The 19,265-nt window shown below is 36.7% G+C and overlaps 1 protein-coding gene across 2 annotated transcripts in view; it reads left to right on the plus strand.

Annotated features, from left to right (window-relative positions):
- The window catches only part of cacng7a (calcium channel, voltage-dependent, gamma subunit 7a), a 60,376-nt gene that overhangs the window by 25,228 nt on the left and 15,883 nt on the right, over positions 1-19,265 (plus strand). The window contains exons 2-4 of one of the 2 annotated variants that reach the window (XM_059350567.1): positions 3,730-3,925; positions 5,943-6,029; positions 10,110-10,250. In XM_059350567.1, the coding sequence (XP_059206550.1) occupies positions 3,730-3,925; positions 5,943-6,029; positions 10,110-10,250 (424 nt within the window). Of the gene's footprint in view, positions 1-3,542; positions 3,926-5,942; positions 6,030-10,109; positions 10,251-19,265 lie in introns of those variants that run through there. The other variant, XM_059350566.1, reaches the window with a different exon arrangement.

The following is a 19,265-nucleotide window of genomic DNA, read 5'->3' on the forward strand; positions in this document are numbered from 1 at the left end:
TAAAACTAACCGAATTTGAAAACAAAAATTGACAACAAAATTAAAACTAAAACTAATGAAAAATCAAAAACTATTACAACCTTGGTTTGACCACAGTGGAGCAGCTTTTTGGGTCTTTCAGTTAGTCGTCCCTGATATTTCACGCCTGCTTCACTCACACACACCACAGCCTGGTGAAAGTGAATGTGACCTCCATTTTGACTGGATGGATGAGCCGCTGTGTGTGTGTGTGTGTGTGTGTGTGTGTGTGTGTGTGTGTGTGTGTGAGAGAGAGGGAGAGAGATTGGGGATGTTTCTCAGTGTGTCAACAGCTGAAAAGATGCATGCAGAGGCAGCGTTTCTGCCACCTAGTGAGTGTCAAACTGCACTGCATGTTACCTGAAGCCTGACTGGAGACCAGCGGGGCTCATTATAGCAGGGATGGGCAACTTAAATACTGCAGGGGGCCACATTATTTCATGTTCACTACCACAGGGCCACATAAAGGACTGTGCACTTAACCAGATTTGATGAAACTGCAATTTTAAATGTGTTTAAAGTGCAGTAACTGAACATATGTCATGCTCAAATGCATGTTTAACAGTATATATAGGAATACAAAAGGTTTGAAGCAAATAAAAAGAAGTAATTTCCTGCATTTTTACACTGCACTTTTAAGATTTCATGTTTTTGGTCATTTTGTGTCTTTTTTTGTTAATTTTGTGTCTTTTTTTGTTAATTTTGTGTCTTCTTTTGTTCATTTTGGGTTTTTTTTGTTCATTTTGAGTCTATTTGTTTATTTTGTGTCTATTTCTTTACAGTGAAGTAACATATTTCATGCTCAAATGCATGTTTAACAGTATAAATAGGAATACAAAAGGTTTGAAGCAAATAAAAAATAACCACTTACTGTGATTTCTTTTTTATCAGTGCAAGAACAGCAGACCAACATTAATGCAAGAAGTAATTTTGTGCATTTCTACACTGCACTTTTAAGATTTCATGCTGAAATGCATGTAGTTGTATTGAGGGCCACTGTGGGCAGACTTTCACTTTAGAGTTCAAAATGTGCAAAAACTGAAAGCTCCTAAAACTCGTAAATATTTTGATGGCTACAGCAGGCTCCATTCAACATCTGGCCTTTTTCAGGTCGGCTGAGCCAGTGATCTCTTTTAAGTCTCTTCTTAAAACATACTTTCATCTGAGAGCCTTTCCTGATTTTACCTGATCTTTAGCTTACTGTAGCAATTGTATGTTAATTGCATGGGATGATGTAATTTTTTTAAATGTGTTTTTTATGTCTGTTTTTAGCTTTTCTTTGCAAAGTACTTTGTAACATGCGTTTATGTGCTCTATAAATAAATGTTGTTATTATTATTATTATTATTATTATTATATTTTAACTGTCAGAATTTTAAAAATTACTCCCACATTTTGACAAAGAAAGTACACTTCCTAAAACTGTTAAAAGATAGATAAATAAATAAATAAATAAATAAATAAATAAATATTAACATGAAAAAAAAAAACCTAAATTGATGTTATTTTCCACTTTCACTCCACTTTATTATTATTATTATTATTATTATTATTATTATTATATTTGAACTGGAAATTCTGCACGCTTTACATTACTTTGTAGGTGCAGTTTTTTTTTTTTTTTTTACAGTTTTTATTGCTTTTTTTCTTATTCATTTTTTCCTTGGTCTCTATAAAGATTATTATTATTATTATTATTATTATTATACTTTAACTGGAAATGCTGCATGCTTTACAGCACTGTGTTGGTGCACTTTTATGCATTTCTTTCAGTTTTTATTGCTTTTTTTCTTTTCTTTTTTTTCCTCAGTCTCTGAAATATATACTGATTCATTTAAAAATAATAATAATTATTGTGCTCTGGGTTCAAGCATGATTAAACTAAACGTCCTTATATTGGTCTCTCAAAGGGAAAAGTATTTTAGTTATTTTCTGTCCTTTTGTGAGTCCCATTCATTGAGTGTACATTTAAAGTAAATGCTCATTTTTCTTTGCCCCTTTTCTGTTTTTCTCTCTTTTATCCTGGGAGGATCCTCCTCCTGCTGTTGGTATTCAGATCCTCTCTCTGACTGTATATTGTTTTTTCGATCCTGATCCTCCCACCCTCCTCGCTGGTAATGATATGTTGATGTTGATCTTTTCTTCTCGTGTCAGAGCTTCGTTTTATTGGCTTTTGGCCTCGTTCCCTGCCTTCATTACATTACGGCTTCATTTGAAGACTTCTGCACCTCCTGAACTGCCTGATGACTGTTGGCTCAAGGCCTGTTTATTTTTCTCAAAACCTTTTCTCCAGAGCAGCATTTATCATCCCACAGCTAAATTCTTGTTGAGTCCTTTAGTTTCCACTTCTTGTGTGAGTAAAGTCTGTCTCCCAGTCCCCCAGTCTTTAACCCTTTGATGCACAACATGGGTCTAAAATGACCCGCATTGATTCCCCAGGTTATTTAATGTTTGCTGTGTGTTTCTGTGCTCTATCTTTTGATATCAACTTATTTTATGATTGAATATTCCAAGTATTCTTTAAATATCTTGTTTTTGATTTAAAAAAAACATATTATTTCCATTTTTCCTCTCATACTTTATGAAGAAAGAAAGTTTTTGTATTATGACATAGATAACTACTTGGCTAAGTAGCTTGCTAAGCTAACTACTAAGCTAGTATTTAGCTTCGCAAGCTACTTAGCTAAATACTTAGCCAAGAAGTTAGCTAAGTACTTAGTTTAGCAAACTACTTAGCTAAATACTTAGCCAAGAAGTTTAGATTAGATTAGATTAGATTCAACTTTATTGTCATTGCACACGCCACAATTACAAAGCAACGAAATGCAGATAGCATCTAACCAGAAGTGCTTAAGCAGTAATTAAGTAGCAAGCTACTAAATACTTAGCCAAGAAGTTAGCTAAGTAGTTAGCTTAGCCCATTACTTAGCTAAAAAATGAATATGGGTCATTTTTCACCCATGTTGTGCATTAGAAGAGTAGCGACACAAAAAGGGATTTTATTTTAAAAAATGAATAAAGGAAAACATAAAATTAGGATGTATGATAATCAAAAACAAACTAATTGAGGAAAACCTGGAACACTGAATGATGAAAATAGTTCATTGCAAAGATATAAAACATTAAATCTCATACATATCGGGTCACTTTAGACCCATGTTGTGCATCAAAGGGTTAATTTTACTGCCCTCCTCCGTGTGCTTTTAGTAAAATCCTTCGACTACAGTCCCCTGATTATCTTGTGATCAGGATCGGCATGAAGAGCTGCTCAACACTTTGATATTTTTAACATGAAAATGTCTCAGTTCGTGCAAGGTTGTTCTCCTCTCGGTGGATCTCCTCTCCTCTCCTCTTTCATCTCGTCTCCTGTCCAATATTACATACATATTTAACAGCTGGACTCAATGAAAGTCAAGAAAGATTTCAATCAGAGGCTTCTCACTCTCACTCGGTGCCTCTCTGATCTGCTCGTGCATATTTTAAGATTTAAAAGTCAATAAAATAAATCAATCTTTGTCTGTCCTCTCCTCACCTCTCCATTCTCACATCTTGGCGTGTTTGTTTGTTTGTTTTTTATTCATCCTCCTCTCTTGTCCATAAATAAGTAAACAGAATACTTTTCCTCCTGTCAATACGCTGCTTTATTCACGTTAATCCGACATGTTTCTGAATGTTAATGCCAGTTGGATTGTGTTTTCTCTGTCCCCTCAGATGAGTTCGTTCAGTACGAGGGCTCTGACGCTGCTCTCGTCCATCTTCGGGGCCTGTGGTCTGCTGCTGGTGGGCGTTGCCGTGTCGACGGACTACTGGCTGCTGATGGAGGAGGGCATCGTGCTGCAGCAGAACCAGACCACCGAGGTCAAGATGGCGCTGCACTCCGGCCTGTGGAGGGTCTGCTTCGTGGCCGGTTCGTAACACTTTCATGCCACTGTCTGCTGAGTTCTGCACCACATTTTGAACCATTAACCCTTTATCAGGCAAAGAACTATATTTGGTAACTTCAGGTAATCTTTCGAGAAAAAAGTTGCAAATTTACTAGATTAAAGTGGCAAATCTACAAGAAAAAAGTTGTAGATTTAAGAGGTTTAAAATGGCAAATCTGCGCGAAAAAAGTCACAGATTTATGAGAAAAAAGTGGGGAAAAAGCTACTTTTTTCTCCCAGATTCACCACTTTAAATCTCATAAATCTGCACATTTTTTTCTCGTAGATATGCCCCTTTAATCTCGTAAACTTTTTTCTCAAAATATTATTTTCATATGTTTCTTTTACACATTCTGGCAGTTTGTTATATCCTCCAATATTCTCAAGGGTTGGAATTTGGAATTTGCAAGTATTTCAATGAGTGTCCTATTAAGGGTTAAAGTGGTGAATCTGTGAGAAAAAAGTTGCTTTATTCCCACTTTTTTCTCGTAAATTTTGAAAAGTTTTTTCATGCAGATTTGCCACTTTAATCTAGTAAATTTGCAACTTTTTTCCCGAAATATTACCTGAAGTTACCAAAATGATCAGAAAATTAAAAATGGAGAAGCTAAAAATGTCCCCAGTGACCCACTGACTTCATCAGGAGGCTCCACACGAGCTGTTGAGTTGTAAGACTCGCTGGTGTTAAAATCACACAAACATCAAGTCTGATGGTGGTGATTAACAGCCGGAGAATCAGTGGAGCAGAGTGACACTTATGGTGGAATTTAGCCTGAAAAGATCACAGCGACCCAGTGGAAAACAGATAAACAAGTGTCCATTCATACACACACACACACACACACACACACACACACACACACACAGATAAGTGTCCTTATTGCAGTAGCTGTCTCTGTGTTTGGGGTCATGGTGCTGCTGCTCTGGGGAGGCGGCCATGTTTGTGTTTCCCTGTTGTCTGACGCCTGGTACAAAAGGTCAGAGGAGGGAAACGCTGGTGGCATTTGGAACGGACGAGTGTGTGTGTGTGTGTGTGTGTGTGTGTGTGTGTGTGTGTGTGTGTGTGTGTGCGTGTGTGTGTGTGTGTGTGTGTATTTGAGAAAGGGGTGAAAGAAGTTCTGTTTGTCTGTCGGTGCATGTATGCATCATTTTGTTGGCATATTTTCATGTATATATAGATATGTGTGTGTGTGTGTGTGTGTGTGTGTGTGTGTGTGTGTCCTCTCTCTGGCTACAGTTTGAGGTTAATTGTCGTGTCTGTATTCAGCTCCTGTGTCTCTCTCTATCTGCTGTTAGTCTCTCGCTCTCTTTCTCTCTCTCTTTCTCTCTCTCTCTCTCTTTATCTGCTGTTAGTCTCTTTCTCTCTCTCTCTCTCTCTCTCTCTCTCTCTTTCTCTCTCTCTCTTTCTCTCTCTCTCTCTCTTTATCTGCTGTTAGTCTCTCTCTCTCTCTCTCTCTTTCTCTCTCTTTCTCTCTTGCTTTCTCTCTCTCTCTCTATCTGCTGTTAGTCTCTCTCTCTCTCTCTCTCTGCTGTATGCCTCCCTCTCTCTCTCTCTCTCTCTCCCTCTCCCTCTCTCTCTCTCTCTACTGTTAGTCTCTCTCTCTCTCTCTATATATATATATATATATATATATATCTGCTGTATGTCTCCCTCTCTCTCCCTCTCTCTCTCTCTCTGTTTTCTCCTCCTGACCTCCATCTGTCTCTGCCTCTAATTCACTTTTTCTCTCTCTTCTTCCTCCCTCTACTCGTCCTCCCTGTTTCTCTCTTTCTTTAATCTCTTCTGGAGTCTCTCTATCCTCCCTCACCTCTTTGTTCGTCTCACTTCCAGCCTCTCCGTCTGCCCTTTGTCTGTCTTTTTCTCTCTACTTCTGTTTATGTTTGTTTATTCTGCTTATATTCACCATATGCAAATGCTTCCATATTGTTTGTGACCCAAGAAGCCCTGAATATCTCCCACTCAGCCGTCCACTCATCTATTTTCCTCTCTGTCTCTCTCAGGACCGGAGAAGGGCAGATGTGTGGCGTCGGAGTATTTCACCGAGCCAGAGATAGAGATCACGACAGAAAACACAGCCAACATACTCAGTAAGTCACACACACACACACACACACACACACAATAAACAATGAAGAATAGATCAACTTTAATAGACAACATTTGTATGCAAACAAACAATGCCGGTTGCCAAAAACACTGATTGCAGAGAAAACTAGCTGGCAAAAACAATGGACTTTTTCCTTTATTTTACTGTTGAATTGCTGTCTTGATATTATAAAAACGTGTCACTCTGGGACAGGCAAGTATAAATAATGTATATGTATAAAAATTGAGACGTTTTTTCGGTTTTGTCAGCCTACCGCACATGTTCAAAACAGATTAAAACGCTTCCTGTGACTTAAGTTTCCTAGTTTTTCTAAAGTTGCATTTACGCCGACTTCTGATTCCTTCTGCAAACTGCATGTAGTATTTAAAAGTTAACTGCTATAAGTTGAATCTGATATATGTGGCAGGAGCTTTAGGACATAACTTTGATCAGAAATATTCTTTACTTCATATCCTCTTGATGCACCATCACTTGACTGGCTGAAAAAAGTTCACAAGCTGCTGAAAAACAGCCATTTTCAAATACAAAAACTTCAACAACAGCACCAGAATCTGCACAGTTTAATTTGGTGAAAACTCTCCTGCAACTTCTTCAAGCTGCAGGGCAAGTAGAGGAAAAAAAAGACACTTCAAAATGATCTATATGTACTGTAAAATCTGTATATCCCACCACAAACTTTATACAAATACACACAGGGGAAAAAAACAGCAAATGAGCGATTAAAGCAGCTGAGACTTAACAGGGATCAGGTGTCATTGATTGTCTCATCAGGCTCTCATTTCTTCACCTGCCAACAAAGACTCAACTCCAACCCTTGAAGGATTTCCTTTAAATCCCAAATATAGATTAAGATTTCCTTTATTCGTTCCACAATGGGGAAATTTCCAAAGTTACAGCTGAAAAGTGGATAGCAAAATAACAATAAACAGCAGTATAAACTAGAAATATAAGAAAGGTATTAGCAAATAAACAAGTAAAAATAAATAACAAACAGTATTAACAATTTACAATATAAACAAGTAGGAATATAAAACATATTAACAATAAAAAAAGTAAATAGTTGGAATAAACTCACATAAGACTCATTTAACTTTTCATACCTTACTATGAATAATTCATTAGAAGCTGCTGTGCCAATCAATGAACAGGTTTCTCTAAATTGGGAGATTTTTTTACTTTTTGGACGAATGAGGAAAAATAAGAAAAATGTTTCTCAAGCTGAATAAACCAAATATAAACCTTTTTAACCATCAAAACGATGCTGGAATTAGGAACTCCCCTTGAAGAATTTCCTTAAAATCTCAAATACATTTTTAACATGTTTGCACTACTTGTTTTTTAGTTTGGTCTTGGTTGTTTGTTTGTTTGTTTGTTTGTTCAGATTTTTATTTTATATTATTTTTTAAATTATCTTTATTCTATTTAATTTGTATTATTCAATTTGTATTACCTGAATCTGTTTTAACTCTGTACTTGTGCTGCTGCTACACCTGAATTTCCCCCATGGGGGATCAATCAATTAATATCTTATCTTATCTTATCTTATCTTATCTTATCTTATCTTAGTGGGAATAAACTCAGATTAAAAACTCACTAAACTTTCCATAGCTTACTCAAGAATAATTCATCTAGAAACTGCTTTGCTACACGTATCTCCAAATTTGAAGATTTTGAGCTTTTTGGACAAATGTTTCTCAAGCTGAATAAACCAAATACAAACATATTTAAGTATCAAAACGATGCTGAAATCATGAAGTTGACATTTTGGAGAAACATGGTTGTCTTAGGACAGAGAAAAGACAGATTTATCCTTCTCAAGCTGAATAAACCAAATATAAACCTTTTTACCTAACAAAACGTTGCTGGAATCAGGAAGTTGACAACTCCAACACTTGAAAGATGTCCTTAAAATCCCACATATAGTGGGAAGAAACTCAGATAAAACTCACTAAACTTTTCATAGCTTACTCCAGATAAAATAAAAACATATTTAACCATCAAAACGATGCTGAAGTCATGAAGTTAACCTTTTGGAGAAACATGGTTTTCATATGACAGAGAAAAGACAGAATTATCTTATATTAGTTGTTAAAAAAGCTGTAATTTCTATCAGTATACACAATCAGCTTGATTAAAGCTTATTCCCACTACCAAAAACGTCCAATTCTGGCCAGCGAACCTGTAAAGAAGCATATCTGTTGAGAGAATAAGAAGTGTTCTTAACTTTGTTTTCTGTCGAAACAGTAAATTGAATATTGACAAGTTGCTGAAGTCCTTCACAGGGCGTCTTTGTCTCTGAGCTGTTTTAATGATTTAAGATGCTGACACCTTGAACCGGCTTCAGAGCGCTCCGCCCGCCGCGGTTTGCTCCGTCTCTTTGAAGCTGGCTGCTGGAGACACCGGGGGAAGACATTTGGTCCGTTTATTACCAGATAAATGTCCTCAGGTAGAGCACAGGTCATAATATAATAGAGCAGGAGAAACTGCTGAATAAATCATTGGCTGCCTCGCTCAACACGACCCTGACTGAGCTCCTTCTGGATATAAGCATGCAGGGAAAATCAATACCAACCTGTAAAGCTGTATTTTGTTATTCTAACTGTGAATTTGTCAGGAAAACAAAAGATGTTTCAGCATCTTTAAGTTCTTCTTCTAGTAAGCCAAAATACGTTCAACCTTGCAACATAAAACCTGCTTTCTTTGCAGGTTCATGCTCAGAATTATAACAAACTTTTGGCTCAGCGTTTTCACAAACCTGCTGCGTTTTAGACCAGCTATTCTCAACCTTGGGCTCCCGACCCCAATTGGGGTCCCAAGATGATTTCTGGGGGTCGCCACTGTGTTAAAGTGTTCATGTGTTAATGTGTTTTAGTCTTTTTGGTCATTTAATGTATATTTTTGGCCATTTTGTGTTTTTTTTTGTCATTTTGTGTCTTTTTTTAGTCATTTTGTGTCTTTTTTGGTCATTTTGTTTCTTTTTTTGTCATTTTGTGTCTTTTTGTGGTCATTTTTTGTCATTTTGTGGTCAATTTGAGTCCTTTTTTGCTTAATTTTATGTAATTTTTAGGTCAATTTGATTATTTTGGAAGTCAGCTCTGTCTCCACTGTGTGAAAGTGTTCATGTGTTAATGTGTTTTAGTTTTTTTGGTCATTTGATGTCTTTTTTTTGCCCATTTTGTGTTTTTTTGGAGTCATTTTGTGTCTTTTTTGGTCATTTTGTAGTCATTTTGTGTCTTTTTTGGTAACTTTGTGTCTTTTTTGGTCATTTTGTAGTCATTTTGTGTCTTTTTTGTGGTCATTTTGTGTCTTTTTTGGTCATTTTGTAGTCATTTTGTGTCTTTTTTGGTCATTTTGTGGTCATTTTGTGTCTTTTTTTGGTCATTTTGTTTCTGTTTTGGTAATTTGTTTCTTTTTTGGGCCATTTTGTGCCTTTTTTTTGGTCAATTTGTGTCTTTTTGTGGTCATTTTTTGTCATTTTGTGGTCAATTTGAGTCCTTTTTTGCTTAATTTTATGTAATTTTTTGGTCAATTTGATTCTTTTTTGGGTAATTTTGTGTCTTTTCTGACAAATCCCAAAGTAGCAAGTTATTACTTTCCAAGGAGTCTGACTGTTACACACTCAGGAGGTCAGAATGAACCTTTAAACTTATAGCAAAGGACTTAGATTAAAAGTAACAATAAAATATAAAAAACTATATAAATGCACAGACAGAGAGATGTTTTAGTTGTTGTCTGCTTCATTATTTGTCGCGTGACATTGTGTTCAGTGAGTGGGGGTCTTGGACAACATGCATGTTAAATTGGGGGTCGCCACTCAAAAAGGTTGAGAACTACTGTATTAGACGTACAGTAACAGACTTAAAGTTTGGAGAAAATCTTTGAATTAAGTCGTTAAAACACTTGCCAGAAAAAAAACCTTTAATGGGATTTTGGCAGCAAACAACTTCCAGCATTCTGTTTCTCATTCATAATCATTTTCTCTGCTGATGTCGGCACAATCTTGTTTTTAATAACTTCCGTCCTTCTCTTCCCCTCTCTCGTAATCCTCAACGTCCTCCAGAAATGGTGCGGACCGCCACTCCCTTCCCCATGGTGTCCCTGCTCTTCGTCTTCACCGCCTTCGTCATCAGCAACATCGGACACATCCGGCCACAGCGCACCATCCTCGCCTTCGTCTCCGGAATATTCTTCATCCTGTCAGGTACAAGGCACGACACACTGAGAAATCATAAAAACAAACAGAGGTGTGTGACTTTTGACTCGACTTGACAAAATGTAAAGACACTTGCAACTCGACTTGGACTAAAAACCAGGCGGCAACCTCCTGGTCTGAGCAGGGAGGCAAACCAGGAAGTGCCTTAAGCTGCATTCTAACAAAAATTCCAGCAGGGGGCGCTAAGTGTGGCTGCAAAAACATTTCTGTCCATTCATTTCAATGCAAAATGAGAAAACTTCTCACTTGATTTATTACCTCAGAAATGTTTTTCAGGACAACAATATGGTCTCAATCGCTAGTAAAAAATCTTCTTCAAGACAATTTAATGTTAATAGTTCTAATAGAATCGTAAATAAAGAATCGTATGATTTGGGGCGGGGCTACCTTTGATTGACAGGTGGCTGTCATCAGGAGAGAAGCAGAACAATGCGTATCCACAGCAACGTGTCAATAAAGTTATATATATAGCTCTCTCTCTATATATAGAAGGACATTTAGCGGTTTGGTCTCATAACTTTGATCCTTTCACTGTATTTTCACTTCATGACAGTTTATTTGAACGTTTTGTTCATTAAATGTCTTGTTCAGCGTTTGGTTGAACTAACAGACACTCCAAGGAGTCGCTGTTCATTTTTTTTAGGTAATGATACCAGAGATCGTTTCGTTTTGTGAGGTCCCTCATTGGAATATTGAATTCCCAGCCCCTTAACCTAAACCTTAACCTAACCTTCACCATCACAACTAAATGCCCAACACTAACCCTAACAAAAAAAAAGTCTGAACTCTCAAACAATCCTTTAACGAAGTGAGGACCAGCCAAAATGTCCTCACTCTGTTGGTTAAAAACGTGTTCCGGTCCTCACTATGTAGGAAGTACAAGAACACACACACACACACACACACACACACATAAACACACATGAACTGCTGTGGAACTAGTTATAGTGGAAGATGCTCTTGTTATGCACTTATATGCACAAATGTACAAGAATGTTCTTGCAAAAAGTTTGACAAATAAATACAGATTTTAACAGCAGACAAGATCCGTAAAAACCCAATGTTGCTTGTTTGTTATCATAACTCATTTTTCCTTTTCAATACAACAAAGACTTGTGCAAAAAGTAATTTTAACTTAAAATATTGAGTCAAATAGCAAGATTCATTTGAGTTAACTCCATTGTCTTTGTTGTCATATTTGACACTCAAATATGTTGGGTTTTACAGTTTAAATATTATTACTCTGTTGTTAAAAGGACTCGAAACTCAAAATGTAGGACTTTGGACCTCACTTGAGACTTGAGGGCAAAGACTTAAGACTTACTTGTGACTTGCAAAACAAAGACTTGGTCCCACCTCTGATAAAAACCACCTCCGCTCCTGCAGTGAGCCTCGTTCTTACAGCGAGCTGCTCTCAGTTCACACGCAGCTTGTTTAAATGCACAGAAACAAGCGTTTGCAATCAAAAAAACTCACCGAACACAAAGTTTATACTCTTGTGGAACAAACTCCAGACTCCAGGCTTTTTTTTCTTGTCATGGTTTGTTTTCATATTTTCCAATTATTCTGCTGTGTCTTGTCGTCGTTGCAGCCTGGGAGACAAACCTCAGCGCTCAGCAGTCGCTCGGAGGAGAACAAACACATTTTCTAGGAATACAAAATGCATCTTGCTCAGTGATTTTATGCCAAAGTTAAGAAAATAAGTCAGCTCCATCCAGCTAATGGGACAGATAAACTCCTTTGAGGAATATTTTTCTCTCTTTTGGCCGATCTTCCCGGAGCCGTTCTCAAAGGTTTATGATCGAGTGATTAAACTCGACCGTGAACTCTCCTCCAGTCACTCTTTTCTTCCCTCGCTTTAAATTGCAGGCTTTACAGTTTGGCACGTTGGCGGTGAAGACTTAAAACTTGTCCCGCTACTACAGATAACAAGGCTTAAAGAACAGCGTTGTGTCAGAGATTTAAGAATGGCTGAAGTTACAGTTTCTGCTATTACTTTCTGACCTTCCTGTCCCTGAACTGTTTGTTTACTTGTCACAAAGGTATTTTCATTCTCATTCAGTTTGGAAAACTTCAGGGGATTTTATGTTTGGTGTTTTATGCCATTTGTCCTTGAACAGAAGAACAGATTTATTTGTTTAAATACAAAGAAATCACAGCTACACATACAAAAAGATATGAGAGAGCTCATAAGCAAAAATGTGAAGTTTTGTTGGTCAAAAGACATCAGCAAATAGGTTTTGTGGAAGGATTGTGGTCTTGGTACAACTAATCATTTTGAAAGAGAAAAAATGTATCCTGACACTGCTGTCTCATTAACAATTCTTTTTTTCATTTTACATGAACATAACAGAGTTTCGAACTGAAGTGTAAGACGAAAATAGTTGCAAATTTTTTAGATTAAAGTAGCAAATTTACGAGAGAAAAAGTAGCAGATTTATGAGAAAACTGAAAGAAAGAAAAAGTCGGAAAAATAGTGTTCGATTTTTGTAAAGGAACCTCAACACACGAACATGTTAGTGAACAGTGCAACAGTGTACAGTGTTCTTTTTGCCACTTTTAATCTCATAAATCTGCCACTTTTTTCTGGTAGATTTGCCACTTTTAATCTCATAAAATCTGCTTCTTTTTCTGGTGGATTTGCCACTTTTATTATCATAGATTTGCCACTTTTTTCTCAAAATATAACCCCCCTCCCCCGGGTCCGTATTTTATTTTTATTTTCATACTTGGCCCTAAAACGCCGTCATAGAAGTGGACTATTTCTGGTCAAAATAAATCTTGTCTTTCTAGGAACAAGATTATATTGTGCAGATATTCATTCATTGTTAGCACCTGCAAAGAATTTTTGGATGTCTATGTGTTAACTCGAAGGACATTATGTGACGCATTACTGTTTTTTAGTATTTAACAAACCAATAATCATTCCCCAAGCTTAACTATATTGCTTCAGGAATCTAAACCTCTATTTGGGCTGCATAACACAAACTCTGCTCTGTGTTTTGTCTGTGAAGTCATCAGTCCAACCTCCCTTCATCACTTCTACACACAGAAAAATTCTGGGTGAAAAAAAATACTGGACAGAACACACGCTGGGTTAATTATTCCCAAATGTTGGTTCATATTGACAACAGAGCTGGTTATTTTTACCCCATAAATTAGTTTTTGTTACTGTTCATGTTTCCCTACAATAAAACCTTTTCAGAGATTTTCAGAAGGAAAAAAACAAGACATTTTATTCAACAAAAATAAACCATCATAGAAATGAAAAAAAGAATCTTTTTAGCCACTTTTGTCTCATAAATCTGCTACTTTTTTCTGGTAGATTTGCCACTTTTAATCTCATAAAATCTGCTACTTTTTCTGGTAGATTTACCACTTTTAATCTCATAAATCTGCTACTTTTTTCTGGTAGATTTGCCACTTTTGATCTCATAAAATCTGCTACTTTTTTTGGTAGATTTGCCACTTTTGTCTGATAAATCTGCTACTTTCTTCTGGTAGATTTGCCACTTTTGTCTCATAAATCTGCTACTTTTTCTGGTAGATTTGCCACTTTTAATCTCATAAAATCTGCTACTTTTTCTGGTAGATTTGCCACTTTTGTCTCATAAAATCTGCTACTTTTTCTGGTAGATTTGCCACTTTTGATCTCATAAATCTGCCATTTTTTCTGGTAGATTTGCCACTTTTGATCTCATAAAATCTGCTACTTTTTCTGGTAGATTTGCCACTTTTGTCTCATAAATCTGCCACTTTTTAAATGCACAATGTCATTTTTGACCCAGGTTTGTGTGTAAACCTGATGAAATAAAAACTATTTTTCTTCATAAAATATGAAAGGAAAAATGGATATAATGATCTGTTGTAATAATAATAATAAAAAATTATATTCAAACACATGCATTTTTGACCCATGTTGTGCATTAGAAGTGTTAAATGTTGTGCATCAAAGTTTGTTTTAAGTTTAATTTTGTTATTTTTTCAGACAAAATTGCCACTACAAGGCACACCCCAGCATTTAGGTAGAAAAATATCTACAGCATTTATTTTTTAGTGTGTGTGCAGCATTTTGAATATATACGATAATCCATTTGAAAAATCGCTTCCAGGCAGCAGAATGTTTCCTCCAAACCATAAATCAAAAGTATACATAAATGTATGTTAAAGGAAACTCTCTGTAGATCTATCGGAGCCGGATCTTTTAAACAGCCGCGAGGCCCCGAGCTCCATCAGGACCGGGGACGGTACCAGATCTTCCCTCACCTGTCGGCTTAAATAAGATGTTAAAAAGCAGTCGAGCGGAAGAAGAGAAGCAGGCTTGTTAAAAGTCAACATTCTGCAAGGTTAATGATAAAAAGACAGCTCGCTGGATGGAAGACTCACTCTGCAGCTCCCGTTTCCTTCCCCGGCTGACAGCTTGTCAGACCTTACCTTGTTCTTGCTGCCGGCTGAACACTGAATAGGATTTAATTCCAAATAATTGCTCTCTGCCGAGAGAGCTGCGGGGCAGCAGTGATTTGATGTTTCGCTGCGGGCTCTTTCGTAAAAAGTTAAAACTCAAACCAAATAGTCTGGAAGGCGACTTTGGTGCAGTTTGACGTTCCAATCACAAAGTTGGTAATGAGGAGGCCGGTTTTCTTCAGGACCGCACCGATTCTGGTCGGAGCCGAAAAATCTCCCATTACCTGGCTGCAGTAAGTGGAGCGGACAGCAACCTTCAGAGCAGTCAGGTTTTATTCCAGACACGTAGCTGGAAACCTCGAGAGAAAGTTAGAGGATGAAATGTTTGATCACACATAGAGCCACACGGCTTTATAAGAGAAGACAGACTCACCTGACAGAGCATTAACCTCATCAACGTGACGTAATATTGGCAGAAGTGGGCTCACACATTGTTCTTTGGTTGGTCTGTTAGTTCCAATGAAAGGTTTAAGAGGAGACCCTTTCCTGTTTCAAGATGGCAGCATCACTTTAAACAAAACCAGCTCTGTCTGTTTAGTTTATTAACAACAATGAGTATCGTTTGATTATTCTAGACGTTTGTTTATTTGGATAATATTTTGTTTTGCTAGTTAATTGTTTAGTTAAATCATCGTTATTGTTTAGCATATTTAGTTTACATATTATTTTTGTGTTTTATGGAATTTGGGTTGGCGCCATGGGCGCCTGATGTTATATAGTTAACCTTTTGATGCACAACATGGGTCTAAAGTGACCCGACTAAGTTTTTAAATTCTATATCTTTGCACTTTTAATCTCATAAAATCTGCAACTTTTTCTGGTAGATTTGCCACTTTTAATCTCATAAAATCTGCAACTTGGTCTGTTAGTTCCAATGAAAGGTTTAAGAGGAGACTCTTTCCTGTTTCAAGATGGCAGCATCACCTGAAACAAAACCGGCTCCAGAAACAAATGTTTCCCCGTTTGACCAGAACACTAAACAACATCTTTACGATGAACTGGAACTCTGACTGTGATACTTTGTGACTTTAGTGTTCAAAATCACAGCCATTAGAATAAATGTTGGCATTGTTTGTTTCTGCAAACCGTAATCTACGCTCACAAAATATTGTACAGATGCTGGTACCGAGAGTGAGAACTGAATTAGGTAAAAAAGCTTTTAGTTACGCCCCTTCATTGTTGATCACAATTGGTGAATTTAAATCGATTCTAAAGGATGAAGAAATAATTTCCTTTGGTCGGTGTGAATGCTCCGTATGAGTCTCTACTTGAGGCTCTTTCACTGATGTTGTGATGGCTGGATTTGTATTTAATTGTGTTTAATTGTTTAAGTTAACTGTGTTTAAATGTTGTAACTTGTCACTTGTTATGCTGCTTTCTTGGCCAGCTCTCTCTTGGAAAAGAGATTTTTTTAATCTCAACGAGACTTTTTACCTGGTTAAATGAAGGATATATATATATATAATAATAATAATAATAATAATAATAATAATAATAATGCATTTTATTTATAGGCGCCTTTCAGGACTCTCAAGGTCACCTTACAATAAACAATTAAAAACAAAACAATAATAATAAAACAGCACACACATATATATATATATATATATATATATATATATATATACACACAAATGACCAAAAAAGACCCAAAATGACCAAAAAAAGACACAAAATAACTAAAAAAGACACAACAACAGATACAACATGACCAAAAAAGACACAAAAAAGACACAAATGACCAAAAAAGACATGAAAAGACATGAAAAAAGGATTCAGAAATGGACGAAATAGCCCAAGACTCCATATAGTTAAAGATGAAAATAACAGGGTTAGGCTTAAAAAAACAAAAAACATTTATTCCAGGCACAACAGGACACAGACACCCGCCTCTAGCTTCACAGTCCTGCAAACCTAATGATGAATATATGTCGCTATAAACATCAAACTGCTACGTCACCACGACAGAAAGAGGCTGATAAACGTATCCAGATACATACAACGCCAACATTTTTGGGGCTGAGCCAGCTGAATGGGAGCAAATCTCTGCAGCAGGTTCCAAAATGTGTCGGAGGCTGTCAGAGCAGCAGATTAATGTCCGACAGCAGCCAGGTGAGCTGCTGCAGAACGGGACTTTTTTTGTGTTTTTGAGTTTCATGTCATTTGACAAGTAGGAATTCAGGAGGGACTTCCACTCAGACATGAGCCGCCGGAAAATCAGAGGCGCTCTGTGGAGTTTATGACAACCAGCACACTGCTGTGGATCACAGCTTCTGTCAGCAGCTTTTAAACTGCAGTCTGTGGCGTTTACATGCCAGAAATCACTGCATGGGCCAGTAAAAAGGACGACTGTTAGTCAGTTTAATGGATGTAAACGGTGCATGTTTTTTGCATAGTTTAATAGAAAGGAACATTTCTGTTTGTCTCAACAATTCACACAAGAAAAAACAAAACAAGTTCAGCAGACAAAGGAAACAGTGGACTAGTGTCGTCTAAGCCTGTTTTTCCTGTTAAACCTCTGAAGTCCAGGAGATTTTGGTTTAAATTTGTCAACTTCCTATGCATTCATTTCTGTCTCTGTTTAGCATCTTTCAGTCTGTCCTTACATCACATGCATGGCTCCTTTTTCTCCACACAAACTTGGCTATCAGTCAGATTTTTCATTTTATTCTAATAAACAAAATATAAAGCTGCCAGGAACCCAAAATACAAACAAAAGACACAGGTTTCTATGGAAATGTACCTTTTTTTTTTTTTTTTTTTACCATTTATACACACAAAAACAGCAGAAAAAATGATAAATAATGAAACTACAAAACAGTCTATTTGCATGTAAATTAAAATGTGTAATAGTTGTCATTGTAGAAAGAAAATTCACATTTTAAAAATGGTCTAGAAACATAAATGTCACACTGTGAAAACTCCTATGATGCATTTTCAACTGGCTTTCTCAGCTTGTCTACATATCATAGATAAATAAAGTTATTACTGTAAATAAAACATGTGTATTTTCAATAAATAAATGAACTCCAGAGGGTTAAACTGATTGATTCATTAGTGCAACTGGCAATTCAGACGACAACACAGCTCCTAACTGGTGCTGCTGAAGCCAGTTTCATATTTGAAGGAGTTTTGTGAATAAATCAGGACAGATTCCAATTGAATTAATCTCCCATTTTTATGCTAATTCTGTCCTCCAGGTCTGAAACAACGAGTGAGAAACAGCAGCCAAATGAATGTGAAGTAGTTGATGTTAATCTGTGTGAAGTGAACTTTGAGCTCGCTCTCGTGGAGTGTGAGCGCACGCAGCCCTGTTACGGGCAAAAAACAATATTGCTTGTGGCAAACTGATATTGTTGGCACAGTTCTGAGAGCAAGTGGGAGGATAAAAAGGGCAGAAGAGGCCCTGTGGTGCAAATATTACAGTATGATTATAAAAAGAAAAAAAACAGATATCAAGATCTCATCATAAACAGCTACAGTTTAACATCGTTCAGGGTGAAGAAGTTCAGTTAACTTTGACAAAATGTTTTTCACCAGATATTTGCAAAAGTGTTTATGAGAAGTGGATTGTGCTGCTGCAGCGCTTTAAGATGATTAGATTAGATTCGACTTTATTGTCATTGCACACGTCACAAGTACAAAGCAACAAAATGCAGATAGAATCTAACCAGAAGTGCTTAAGTAGTTAGTGCAATATATACAGGAATGAATTATATATTTTTTTAGATGCAGTATAAACAGGTATAGATTATATTTTTTAAAAATGCAGATCTAACTGAACATTAGTGCAAGTATATATACACACTCACACACACAGAGCTGGCCCAAGGCATAAGCGAACTAAGCGACTGCTCAGGGCCCCGTGGCCACTAGCGGGCCCCCCAAGAGCAATTCAAAACAATATTTCTTATTTTATTTAAAAATGCCAAGATAAAGGTATGTTGTCTTGGTAATGGATTGTTTATCAAAGATATTTGTGTAGCTGTTAATAGCAAATTAGCTAGTTGTTTTTACATCCGGCTACTACATATAGTTTGAGATTTGTTGTTTGCACAAATTGTTTGCTGGACATTGCTGTTGCACTTTTTTGAAGCCAAAAATAATAAACCAGATGACACTTTTACTAAAATATAGGCTTAATAATATAGTTTTTTTTTAAATATAATATTTTACCATTTGGAACGATGTGTAAATCAACCCTAGCTCGCTCTTCTAGTTGAATGTGCTACATTTTGAGATTTAAAACCATATTACGTGACACCCTGGACATCATTTATTCATTGGTATTATTTGTATTATTATTGCATTGGGCCACCCCCATAAATGTGTAAAGACATATCAGGCTGACAATAGGATCATGTAAACAATACTGACAGAGCCACAATGAGTTTATAGTAGGTGTGTGAATGATCAACAAACAATATTACTGGCAGAGATAGAGGGACCCAGAATCGAATTCTGCTTAGGGCCCCATGGAGGCTTGGGCCGGCTCTGCACACACACACAAGATGTCTCAATGCTGTTACTACTGATTTG

This window comes from Centropristis striata, chromosome 14 (assembly GCF_030273125.1).
Source record: "Centropristis striata isolate RG_2023a ecotype Rhode Island chromosome 14, C.striata_1.0, whole genome shotgun sequence".
Taxonomy (NCBI): Eukaryota; Metazoa; Chordata; class Actinopteri; order Perciformes; family Serranidae; genus Centropristis; species Centropristis striata.